The following is a 13,059-nucleotide window of genomic DNA, read 5'->3' as shown; positions in this document are numbered from 1 at the left end:
ACTCACCTTTCTTAGGCTGCAGGGATTTGAGGGGGTTCTTTGTGCAACCAGTGTCCTCCTATAATTCCCATTACTGCTAATGAAAGTGATGCATTTCCACTAACTGGATGAAGGTCCCTTAAATTAATCTTCACTAAAACATGAGAGTAGGGAAATAAAAGGGAGGCAGTGTTTCAAATAGCTTTCAGTTTGTTTCTAGTCTTGTCTTTAAATACAGGAGAGCTCCATATAAAATATTTTTAGAAAAACTCACTGTTAAGCAAGAAGAAGAGCAAATGAGTTAATCTGTAAAAAGCTTTAGTTCTTGGAAATAATAACATTTATTTTATTTACAGAATGTTCTTTCTATAGATCTCAGACCCTCTCATAGACCCAGTCCACTACTGACTTATTAATCTTGTTGAGATGCAGGATGCAGTTTATAGCTTGCATTGGGAAACTGAGGCACTGGAAGAGGAAAAGTACATGTTAAAAACTAAACCCGCATCAGTATTAGAACTAAGACTTCGAAGTGGATTTCACCTCATCTGGCTGCAATAAGCAATTCACCTGGCCTAGCTTGGGTTCCTGCTGAAGAAGTGGATTCCCCTCACAAAAGGCATATTTCTTCCCTTAGTCTACTGCAAGCAAATGTCAGCATAAGGATCGGACATGCTGGGGTGACACAGGACTTGCACCAGCTCTGCCATGCTGACATCCCAGAGAGGAGTTTTGGGGAAGGAAGGAAAACAACCATGGTCATTCATATCCCAGCAATCCCCAGTTTGCACCAGACATAAGGGGCACTGTTCACAATATGAGCTGGGACCATCAACCCCCATAGTCAACATTGGAACAGGGGAGAAAGTGTGAGTTTTTCGATGGTACTGAAGGAGGTGGAGGGGTCAATCACTATCCTGGGACATGAGGTTTCCATTTGACTTCCTCTTTACCTTTCATTTTTCCACCATATCTAAAAGAGCAGAAGGGAAAGCAGAAGGACAGAAACCGAAATGCTTGCAGTCCAGGACAGGACCAGAGAGACAAGCAGCCAGGACTTGCCCAGCGCTACATGACTCAACCCAACCCTCAACCCTCCCATCGTGACTCCCAGCTCACAGCCCTCACTGTCCCCCATGCACCCCCACAAAACCTAACCACATCCCAAATCCACCGTGCTACCAATGGATGCTTGGCGGGGGGGGGGGGGGGGGGGGGGGGGGGGGCGGGGCAGAAAGCAAAATCACGCACAGCAAACTCTCCCCCGTCCCTTTCCCCAGTCCAGGTTTCAAACAGTTTGCATCATCTCTAATAATTCAATGAGCTTTGTTATGACAGGGCAATGCAGTTAATGGAGGGTGAAATTGAAGAAGAATGTGTGGAAGTTGCAGCTTTTATCTCTAAAACAAATAGTGAATTCCTCGGGGCGGCTGCAGCCCTGAACAATGATCCGGGCTGCCGGACCTTTGCAGGTTGCCCTGGTAACTCCCAGGCTGTTTCGTGGCAAATCCTTGTCAAAGAGGGAAGAGAAAGTGGCAAAGCCTATGGGAAGAGATGCGGAGTTGGTGTTTGCAGAGCAGTGCGCACTGACGTGGGAGGCACAGAAGATATTTGGGTTGGAGGGACATACTGCACCCAGCATCAAAGCCTAAAGGATCACCTTGGGAAATTCTTATTGAATCCAGGACCCCAAGTTCACTTGCTCCATCAAGAAGGAAATAATGCTCCATTGTCCAGCAAAATAATGCATTGTCCAGCAAAGAGGGCAATCCACCCCAAAGCTGGTTTAGAGGTCTCCTACTGGTCCGTTCCAGCCCTCAGACCTCTGCAGGAGTCTGTGGGGAGGATGAACAGAAGGGACTTTGGGGCAGGAGTGGTGCAATTCTCCACTAATTCTGGGCTTGAAAAAAGAGATGTCTATATTTCTGTCTACAGCTTCCCAAGGAGGAGAAGTGGAGGGAGAGGTGCTGAGCTCTTCTCCCTGGTGTGCAGCGATAGGACACCTGTGAATGGTGCAAAGCTGTGCCAGGGGTGGTTTAGACTGGACATGAGGAAGTATTTATTTATGGAGAGGGTGGTCAAACACTGGAACGGGCTTCCTAGAGAGGTGACGATGCCCCAAGCCTGTGTTTAAGAGGCATTTGGGCAATGCCCTTAACAACATGCTTTAACCTTTGGCCAGCCCTGAAGTGGTCAGGCACTTGGGCCGGATGATCACTGTAGGTCCCTTTTAACTGAAAGTCTAGTCTATTCTATTTGGCTGAAAACATGCAGAGCGACAGTTTTCCACCAGTGCCTATTTCTAGCAGAGGAAAATGTGTCTAGCTGCTTGCCCGCCCCTCCTAAAGGGCTGTTTGTTTTTCTTTCCTGCATCCCTCCTGCTTCCCCTTTAATACCAACCATTTGGTGAGCTCTGTATGAAGCACAATGCAAGGCAGATGCAACATGAAAATTCCAGATATATCTATGGATGTTCCTTGGCCCCAATGGGGAGAGTTTTGCCTCTCCATGTTGCCCTTCCCAATGCACCTGCCATACCACAGCCATTAATACCCTATGCTGCAGCTCCGCATCTCTCTGGGTACATGCTTCTTGCCATGAAAATATCTCCACTAGCCATGAAGGCATCTCCAGTACCTGAGATGCCTCCAGGCACATAAGTCTAATCCATCCCAAAGCCATCCCATCAATAGTCTAACCAGGGCTGCCGTGCTGCCTGCAGAGTACAGAAGAAAGGCAACTGCTTGAATGAGGCTCATCAAAATCTTTCTCGAGACAATTCCTGCTCCCAAGGCAAGGTGCATCTTGATTCCTCCTGCTGGGTCAGGTCTGGGCTAAGGAACTGATCCCCACATGACGCTTCTGATTCCCCATCTTCTGAAATACAAAGAAATTGCCTCCGTTCCCTATCCTGTGCATACCACAAACTTTTTCCATTTTTTTCTCATGAACAGCCTTTTCCCCACTTCAGATCTAGCTTTACTCTATCAATGGTCCCATTCCCTTGAGGCTACCTGTCAGGCAGACATCAGACCATAGGTATTTTTGTCTCCTGCTGAAGGGAGGATAGTTTGGGTTTTTTTTTTTTGCTTTCCTTCCTGAAATAGCTGCTGGTGAACTTCACTCCAGGGGCCCATGCGCTGCTGTTCACAGTTACTCACGCCAGAGGTATCAGCCCCGTGCACTGCTGTTCGTTTTCCTATCTCAACTCCAAATTTGAATTCCAAACATTACTACTTTGTGCCCTGTCGCACAAGGAAGATAGGTGATGACATTCAATAAAATCGGATTACTGGCAAGTTAAATGATCCTAAGGTGGATCTCAGCCCAAGGATTTTCATGCTGCATAGGCTTTCCTCGGTCATCTTCTCTGAAAAGAGGCAAACATTACAAGGATGCCTGGAGATGTCAGTGAAATGTTATGATGAATCTAAACATGGCTGAGAAGGAATTACATGGTACAGAGAAGAAAAAGATTTCTTTGGGGATTTATCCCAGTGCTCTGAGGCACAAGACCGTCTCCTACTTTATGCTTTCTTCTCCTTTGTCCAGTTCACTTTCAAATTGCAGGAGAAATGGTGGTTCTGTAGCCTTTGGGGAACGATGGAAGCATCTTAGGATTTCCCCAACAAATAAATCTTGTGTCATGTGAAGTCCTCCTCCTGAGACAGTTTAATGCCAGCTGACTTACATACCTTAAAATCACCGGCTCCCTGTCCTGCTCTTTCACGATCTTAGGTAAAAATTTAGCTGGGACACATGGAACCAGGTATATGTGAATCTGTCTCTGTGTATTATCACATCAATATCAAGATTCAAAAAGGCACCTGACGTAAGCCCATGGTTTTCTAAATAATAATAATAATAATAATAATAAGCAGCAGCAGCAGCAGCAGCAGCAGCAGCAGCAGCATTTATATTATTTAACATTTTATTATTAATAAATTATCATTATTATTATTATCAGTGTAAATCCTTATCTTTTTGTTCCTCTTTCTCAGAAGATGTGCAGACCATTCTCTAAAGGGTTTCTTTGCACCTCTAAGGCATGTCTTGTCATGTTTGGACTCGAAAGCAAAAGCCTTTACATAATTTCCTGACCCCATGATGCTGGTATTTAGGAAAACCTCCAGAGCTGGGACACTCGTGATAAAGCCCCTGGTTAGCAATGAGGCATGTCTTTGGGTGTGAAAGACTGCTTACCTCTTTCTATGAAATGCCAATGCCTTTTTGACAGCCCTACAAGCTCCTGGTTTTCCAAGTTAGGGCTTTTTCTGACCTTTTCCCCCAGCTGATGGTTAGGCATCAGAGATGGATGTGCTTTAACAGCCCTCTGCTTTTGAAGCAGTCATGCTAAAGGTCCCTTTCTTCTTTCCTTCAGCTGCTCATGATTCATAGTCTTGATTTGACACCCTCTTAGTAATTATCACCTTTGCAACAGAGACAAGAGGCAGATTCTGAGCCGACACAAGGGGAGAGGTACCTGTACCCTGCAAAGCAGCAGAAATAATGCAAGTCCTTTCTTCTAACCCCTTGGAAAAGGAGGTTTAGCACCATGTTTCTGGATGAATTGGTTTTCCTAAGAAGCGTAAACTGTGAAGTTACTTTAGCCACCATGGCAATTGCCAGCAGCCAAGGCTTGCAGCATGGAAGGAGCTGCATGACCACGCAGTGGGGAGTGGTCAGAAAGGAGACTGCAGACCCTCTGGAGATAGCCCCGTGGAGTGAGAAGCAATACCCAGCACAGATGGCAAAGCCTTCATAACCTGAGTATCCGACAATAACCACAAAACCCTCAAAGGAAGGTTTCCGCACAGTGTCTACCCTTTCCTGTGGCGGCTGCGCTCTCCTCCTTGTCTCTTAAGGTAAAAGGAGGTCCAACAAGCACGCTGAGAACTGACAAAACTCCCTGCATACATGGCAGGGTGCCTGTTCTGATAATTTAAAGAGAAAACCTACAGCCCACATCAGCAATCTAAAAAGACTTAGGCATCAAATACTCGGGGGGTGAGGTTCCCTCCTCCCTGCACAGAGCTGAAGGACCATCACAGCCCAGATCTGCTGATGAGACCAGCCAGATGAATTTCTCCTCCTTCTTCCTCTCAATATAATCATCGCAGCGTAAAACTAACGGCTGTTGTAGCCAGCCTGATTTTTAAGTGGATTTCAGGCCATTCTGTTTTCCTTAGGTCTATTTTAGGGAACTCTACCCTCATCTGTTCTTGCCACAGCCCTCACCCAATGTGGAGACCCAACACATCTTGGGGGACCCCCAGTCTCCCAGGCACTGTTACCTCAGAGCAATGTGCCACAGGATATTTTTGCAGTGGTGCAGTAAACAGCTTGAGGAGCTCAGCATCACTTCCCTCCTCTCCATCCCAGGGCCACTGCTATACTGATGCAGCTCAGGTTTTTCCCTAGGCTGTCTTGACTTGGCAGTTAACACCGAAATATGCTGATCGGGAGTGCGTGTGTGTGGAGGGGGGAAATGCGATCTGTTATGAAAAATATTCTGCAGGGAGAGAAGGAACTGCCTCTGATACTGGCAAGATTAATAATGCGCATCAAGACATTCATTCATTTATTGCAACTTGAGTTTCATGGCTTTTAGGGATTGTGTAACACGGAGTCGTAGCACAAGGAGGTGAGGCTGGGCTGAGGGACACAGGGAGTCTCACTGCACTGACCCAGAAGCTAAAATCAGGACAAGACGACTTTTCTGGGGACAAAATGCAAAGCAGGTAGGGAGAGCTGAGTGAGCTAACCCAAACCTCTCCTCAAGTCTTCTCAAGGTGATCTCGCAACAAGAAGAAAGTCCACCTTTAATTGAAGGCATCAAGAAAACCATAGTTGAAAAGTCATTTTTGGAGTGAAAGTTATTTTTACCACCTCTGTGTCCAAGCTGGGAGGTTCATGGTTTAGCTGGATCTGCCAGTGCAAGGAGGAGGATTCAGCACAAAGCTCGAGGCTTATTTTTAGTCTCCTCCTAGCTGCAGTGAACGCTCTTTGCCTCAACATGAGACAAAAAACTTTCAGCGCCCTTCCCTCCCGCCACAAAAAATGAAAAGATTTGATAATAATTTTGTCCTTTGGGGCATGCTGCTTCCTTTGAGCCATTCTCAGACTAGTGCAAACCTTCCTTAGAAAGCATCTGATGCAAATGTATATTAATTTATTTAGATAAAGTGCAGCTTAGTTTCCGAGGAGGTGCTGGGGTAACGTGTGGGACCAGAGCTTGGATGCGAGCGCCGTGCCCAGATCTGGGAGAGCCTGTAGCTGCCGCAGTGGTGGGGTGCTGCTGCCCACCAGGGCAATGCCCCCCCAGCAAGCCCTCGCACGCTGCATCCCCTGGGTCTGCACCAGCTCCAGCTCCAGGGACATCCCATGTCACCAGCGGGGGGAAGAGGAGGGATCAGGGGAATTTTGTATCATCAGAGCATAAACAGTGAAGGGGGTGTACCTGCAGAGAGAAATCCGAAATTAATACACACACACACACACACACACACAAGGTAAGAACCTGAAATCAACTCCCAGCCATGGTGAGAATCCCAAATCAAACCCTATCTAGATGAAAATCCCCAAATGAACGCCAGACAGATGGGAATCCAGAATTGAATCCCAACCTCCAGTCCGGATGAAAATCCCAAATCCACACCCAAATGCCCACCCTGATAAATATTCCACATTTCCCCCACGCAGGTGGGAATCCCAAAGTGATCCCCAAGTCCCCATCCAGGTGAAAAATCCCAAATCCTTACTCATGTGGGTGGGAATCCAAAATCAACCTAGAAATCCCCATCCAGATGAAGACTCCAAAGGCCCCACCCTTATAAACACCCCAGCACTCTCCCCTCCCCCCTGCCAAGCAGCTGCCCTGATAAACACCCCAAGTTCCCCCACATGCAGGTGGGAACAGCAACCACCTCCAAGCCTTCATCCCAATGAAAACTCAAAATCCACCCCCAACTCCAATGAAACCCCCAAATACTCCCCGTGCTGGGGGGAACCCCAAATCATTCCCACTCCCCCCATTCCAATGAGAATTCCTCTGTGCAGGTGGAAGTCCCAGACCGCCCCTCAAATCCCCATCCCAACAAAAGCCCCACATCCCGCCCAAGCGCCCATCCTGATGAAAACCCCAAATCCCCCCATGCAGGTGAGAACCCCAAATCCCCACCCCAACAAAAACCCCAAATCCTCCTTGACATCCCAATTTCAACGAAACCCCCAAATCCCCCCAGGTAGGTAGGAATGCCAAACACCCCCCCACCCCCCCCATCCCTCCCCACCCTGATAAAGACCTCAGATTCCACCCATCCAGGCAGGAGCCCGAACCCCTCCCTCAAGTTCCCAGCCTGATGAAAGTCCCAAATCCCCCCCCCCCAAACCCTGTGAAAACTTCAAATCTTCCCCCCCAAGTTGAGAACCTCAAATCCCCCCCAAACCCTGTGGAAACCCCGAATCTCCCCATACAGCTGAGAACCCCAAATGCCCCCAATCCCTAAATCCAGTGAAAACCCCCAAATCCACACACACAGCTAGGAACCCCAGATGCCCCCCAACTCACTGAAACGCCCAAATCTACACACACAGTTGAGAATCCCAAATCTCCGCCAATGCATTGAAACCCCCACCCCCCCCCCCCGCAGCTGAGAACCCAAAGCCCCCCAGATGCCCCCCAGATGCCCAAACTGGGTGAAAAACCCCAAATCCCCCCATGCAGTTGAGAACCCTAAATCCCTCCCAAACCCTGCGAAAATCCCAACCCTCCCCCCTCAGCTGAGAACCCCAAATCTCCCCAAAACCCATTGAAACCCCCAAATCCTCCCATACAGTTGAGAACCCCAAATCCCCCCAGCCCACTGAAACCCCCAAATCCCACCTGACAATCAAGAACCCCAAATTCCCCCCAGCCCACTGAAACTCCCAAGCCCCCTAATCGAGAACCCCAGATCCCCCCACCCCATTGAAACCCCCAAATCCTTCCCCACAACTGAGAAGGCCAAATCCCCCCTGCCCACTGAAACCCCCAAATCCCCCAACTGAGAACCCCAAATGCCCCCCACCCATTGAAACCCCCAAAATCTCCCCCAATTGAAACCCCCAAATCCTCCCAACTGAGAACCCCAAATGCCCCCCACCCATTGAAACCCCCAAATCCCCCCAATTGAGAACCCCAAATGCCCCCCACCCATTGAAACCCTCAAATCCTCCCCAATCGAGAACCCCAAATCCCTCCCCAGCCCATGAAACCCCCAAATCCCCACCAATCGAGAACACCAGATCCCCCCACCCCATTGAAACCCCCAAATCCCTCCCCCCAACTGAGAACCCCCAAATCTCCCCAGAACCCATTGAAACCCCCACATCCCTCCCCCCAACTGAGAACCCCTAAATCTCCCCAAAACCCATTGAAACCCCCAAATCCCGCCCCCCCCCCCCCCCGCAACTGAAAACGCCCCCCCCCCCGCAGGTGCCGCCCCCCCGCGGGTCTGCCCGCTGCCAGCCGGGGGCGGGGCGGGCCGGGGCCGCCGTGCGCCTCCCCCGGCGGCGGGAGGGGGGCCGGGGCCGGCGCCGGGGCCGGGGGAGGGCAGCGGCCGCCCGCCCCGCCGGGGAGAGCGCCGGGAGCCGCGGCGGGGACGGCCGCGCCGAGGCACCATGCGGGCACCGCTGCTGCTGCCGCTGCTGCTCCTCGGTAAGTGCCGCCCCCCCCCCCCCCCCCCCCCCCCACCTTCCCCCAGCTTTTTCCCCGATCCTGGCTTGTTTTCCCCCTTAAGCATCCCTCGGCTTTTCACCTCCCCCCGCCCCGCTCCCAGTTTTCCCTTTGCTAGTTTGGACCGAATTGGGCAGAAAGGCAGAAGATAACCCGGGGGGTGGCGGGTGCCCCCCGCGTTCGCAGCCCGGGCTTGTTAACGCTGGGGTTGAACCGAGCACATCGAACCGTCCGCGGGCAGCGCGGCTCGGGGCGCCGGAGCCGCAGCGCTTGTGCCTTTATGCAACGGTATGAGCGGAGCCCGCCGCCGCTGCGCTCCCGCACCCGGCTCCACAGAGCCCCCGGCCAGGGCTTCGGGCTCCTGGGAGGCCCGTGAGCAAAGCACTGAGCCTCACACCCCTTTTTGGGGTCCCATCAAGCACGGGGGGGGACCTTCAGGCGGGTTTGGCAGAGCCGCTCTTGCGATGGTCCAGCTGCTGCTGCGTGTCCTCAACGTGAGCCTCCAGCCCTGGTTGTGGAGGTGGCATGGGAAAGGGGGTGGGGGTGGGGGGGGTGGGGAAGGCAGCAATTCCCTGATGGAAGTTGACGGTGGAGTTGGAAGAAGGATAAAGTTCAGGGGACCCTTCACGGTGGGGCAGCCATGGCCCCGTCCGGGATGTGTCATGCCTGGGAGGTTGGGGAGTGGGAACAGCATCTTAGGTCCTGCAGTTGTGCTGGGGCTGAGGGCTGCGGGCACGGCTGGGGATGATGCAGCTGGGGGTCTCCTTCTTTGGGGGGTGTTTTATTGGAGAGATGGCCATAAACCACACCAAAAAGTCTCGAGGAAAGGAAATGCACTGATTATTTCAAAAGTGAAAAAAGGTAGGGAGGAGCAGCTTATTTCTCTCCTGTATTTGGGGAGGATGAAGGAGGGTGGAAATAAAATAAACCCAAATAAAGTGAAATAAAATGAAATAGCGGAAGGTGGAATCTTGCTCTGGGTCACGTCTCCCAGCAGAGCCTGTGCTGAGCTGAATGTGCTTTTATTCAAGGTAACAAAAGCTGGGGGACGCGCTGGAGGTAAAAGCACAAGTGGAGGCAGGGCCCTGGAGATTTAACTATGGGGTGAATTCCCTGTGGTCTGGCTGGAATCTCCGCCTGCCTGGTATTTTTCCTGCTCCTCTCAGAACTCACGGCACTGGAGCTTGGTGGGTGAGCAGGTGTGAAGCCCGCAGCTCTCCCCGATGCCAACATGGGCTTTAAAAGAGATTTCCTGTTAAAACTCAAGGAGCCTCAGCCTCATTAATATTGGCATAAAGTAGGAGCTGTTAATGCAATTTTTCTTGTGCTGGCCAGAATTTAGCTGAGTTGAGCTGACTTTGCCTTCTCAGAGGGTTTTGTTGTGTTTTTCAAAGCAGTGATAAATATGCTGGGGTTGGTACAAAACAGGATTTAGCAGGAGGTTGTGGGGCACCTGTTTCTAAAGCACTCTTAAGTGATCCTATTACATTTTTCTCGGAAATTATTTGATTAAATCCTCCAAAATGCTGTTTTCTACCATTCGTTGCCGCTCTTAAGTTTTTTAAAATAAGCTCCTTAGAGGTGCTTTTATGTTGCTCCCTGGGTATTGGCACCAGGATTTTCTTCCTCAGGGGTCAAAATAGGCATCCCTCTTTGCTGGGTGTTTGGTCTTGGAGTCCAGCAGTGCTTAACTCGAAGGCTGGTATCTGCTGCAATCGTCTTGAGTTACTCAAAACCTAAAATTCACCTACCCCACCCCAGCCCCAAATGGGAAGAAGGTGGGTTTGTGGGTGAAACTGTAAGATTTTTGGTGTCTTAGAAAATGGTAATTGGAATGGAGCCCACATCATTTGCTCTCATTAAATTGAATGTGAAATGGGTGGGTGAGCAGGGAGTTGGGATTTCGGAGCATGTTTTTGGGTGTCACAAGGAAGAAGGTGACAACATTGTGCATGGGGCAGAGCAGAATCAGCCCAACGTTGCTGAAGTTTTTAAAAGAAACTATTTCGGATATGGCTATTTCACTAGAAATACTGGCTTCCAGGTTTATATCGTTCCAACGCTCTGATTCTGCAGCAATTCCCCCTTGTTTCCCTGCTGTAAATCAGAATAAAATCAGCCTCAGACAAGGCACAGCCAGTGTGTACAAGAGATGCAGCGAACATGACGTCGGGCAAATATCTTCAAATTCAACCAGCCTGTGAGGGGCTCAGCGTTACCCACTACAGTGTGTTCACAGGACATTTTATTTATTCTTTCCCCATATTATATCTTCAGTCCCACGGGGGGTATGATAGCAAAATTGCATCAGGAAGAGAAAACCGATACTTTTTTTATTCTCAGAGGATTAAGAAGAGCCACAGCTCAAACCTGTCCTGGGGGCAAAAAAGGCAGGAAGGGGTTTTATCAGAGATCAACCCTTTGCCCAGCCCAAAGCAAAACACAGATTGATGGGTTTTAAATCCTTGTTGCCAAAACACCCTTTTTAATTCCTAAAGCCATGCTGGCTCCCTGGTACTGAGAGGTCGTGTTTGTCCAAGACAGGCTGTCAAAGATGTGCTTTTTTTAAAATCCATTTTGCCCATTGAATACTAACTTTGACATAGGCAGGAGCAGGTGATGGGGGGCCATGTCTACAGGAGGAGAAAAAAATTGTATACTAGAGAGTTTTAAAACCAACATCAAAGCGGAGCATGTCGTCTTGTATCTTTGCTATTAGAGGAACTTCGATAAGATTTTTTGCAACCTTTTTGCCTGACGTTTTAGCAGTGCAATGCCTTTGATTCCCCGGTGGCAAAGCAAATACAGTAATGATACCCCGGGGTCTGTTTAGGAGGCTTAATTAAAGAATTGTTTGTAAAGCACTTGAAGATCCTTGGATGAAAGGAGCTGGAACCATGCAATACGCTGATTTAATTCCAGAGAGTTGCTTTAAAGGCTTATGACGATGAGGCTGGTGATCATTTATGTTGGCGGTGATGGGAGACTGGCTGGAAATATCTGCTCTCAGCATTTGCAAGGAGACTGGGGTTGCACTTTAGTTATTGTTTGCCTTATAAATCATACATTTTCTGGCCCCATCTGCACCCTCTAAAATTCCTAAGCTTGCTGACACGAGCTCTGGGGTGTTTCGGGGCTCAGGCTATGGGGACTGGTGGAGGTTAATTATAGCCAGGGAGGTTCCCTCAGGCTGTGTGATACCCCCGTGTTATTCTGGGTGTTAAATCAATATACAAGAGCAGAGAGGGGTTTAGGTGTAGGACCGCATCCATCCCACCTGCTCACACCTGCCCTGAATTTTGTCCCCTTCTCCATGATGCCGGACTGGGTGGCCACTTTGCCTTGTCCCCAAGGACCCACCACGGCACCCAGAGCCTCTCAGTGCCCTGTGGGGCCAGGGAGGATGGGGTGAGTGGGGCTTCATCCTTACAGGGTGATGCTCTGGGGAGGTGAGATCCTGCCATAACATCCAGCTGAGCTGCTCTGTGCTACAGGGGCTCAAGCCCTAAGCCCAGGTGCCTGCAGTAGCTACATGTCAAGGTGATCCAAGCAGTAGCGGGACCAAGCACATAGCAAACAACCCACCTGTGGGTGTGCAGAAATTCCTGCCCCCCCAGCTGCAGAGCAACACATCGGCAGAAACGTGCAGGCTGTGAGCCTGAGTATCGGCCTCACCTGCAGCCTTGCTCCCAGCCTGACAGCGTGCGTGACAGACAGCCAACCTCGGCTCTGCTGAGAGCCGAACATCACAAGAGGGTTTCAACTCTGCAGGAATCCGGGTGGCCCGGTTTGGTCCATTCCCTGTGTGCAGGCATGTGAAATCTTGCAAACCCTCTGAAACGTTTTCACGGGCTTCTGCCAACTTCCTTGTCAAAAGTCTGTTTACGTGCACAGCTTCTTCCATAACTGGCCAAACTCCACCTAAGGATGTTGTTTCTGAATTCTTGCAATGCCTGCCCTTTCCTTCACAGAGAGCTCCTGACCAAACCTTGGTTTTTTTTTTTTTTTTTTTTTTTTTTTTTTAATTCTAAACCATGCACACAGTCATCTGGCATTTGTTATTCTCCAACTACCTGTGCTCAGTTCATTGCAGCCCCCAGGGCCTCGCTGAACAGTCCATGTTGCAGAGAGCAATGCCTTTGGTCTTGGGATTGCCAAGCAAATCCACCAAGTCTTTCTCTTGCAGCTTGTGAGACAGCCACGCTTGAGTCTGATTCTGCATAGGGGTCTTGCAGGTCCTACTGCATGGTGGGGTTTGGGGATGCACCACCCATCTCCTCCAAAATCCTTTCTGTGCGCCATTGGGGCTTAACAAAAAAAAAAAATCCGTGTCTTTTTCCCCGAACTGCCTGGTGTGATGGTGT

General features: G+C 49.9%; 1 protein-coding gene across 4 annotated transcripts in view; it reads left to right on the top strand.

Annotated features, from left to right (window-relative positions):
• Positions 1–8,570: 8,570 nt before the first annotated feature.
• Positions 8,571–13,059, top strand: part of PODXL (podocalyxin like) — a 47,170-nt gene continuing 42,681 nt past the window's right edge. For all 4 annotated transcript variants that reach the window (XM_055808988.1, XM_055808986.1, XM_055808985.1 and 1 more), the window contains exon 1: positions 8,571–8,677. In XM_055808988.1, the coding sequence (XP_055664963.1) occupies positions 8,641–8,677 (37 nt within the window). In that variant the 5' untranslated portion in view covers positions 8,571–8,640. The remainder of the gene's footprint in view (positions 8,678–13,059) is intronic.

The sequence above is a fragment of the Falco peregrinus genome, chromosome 6 (assembly GCF_023634155.1).
Source record: "Falco peregrinus isolate bFalPer1 chromosome 6, bFalPer1.pri, whole genome shotgun sequence".
NCBI classification, from domain to species: Eukaryota; Metazoa; Chordata; class Aves; order Falconiformes; family Falconidae; genus Falco; species Falco peregrinus.
This window is presented reverse-complemented; position numbering and strand designations above follow the sequence as displayed.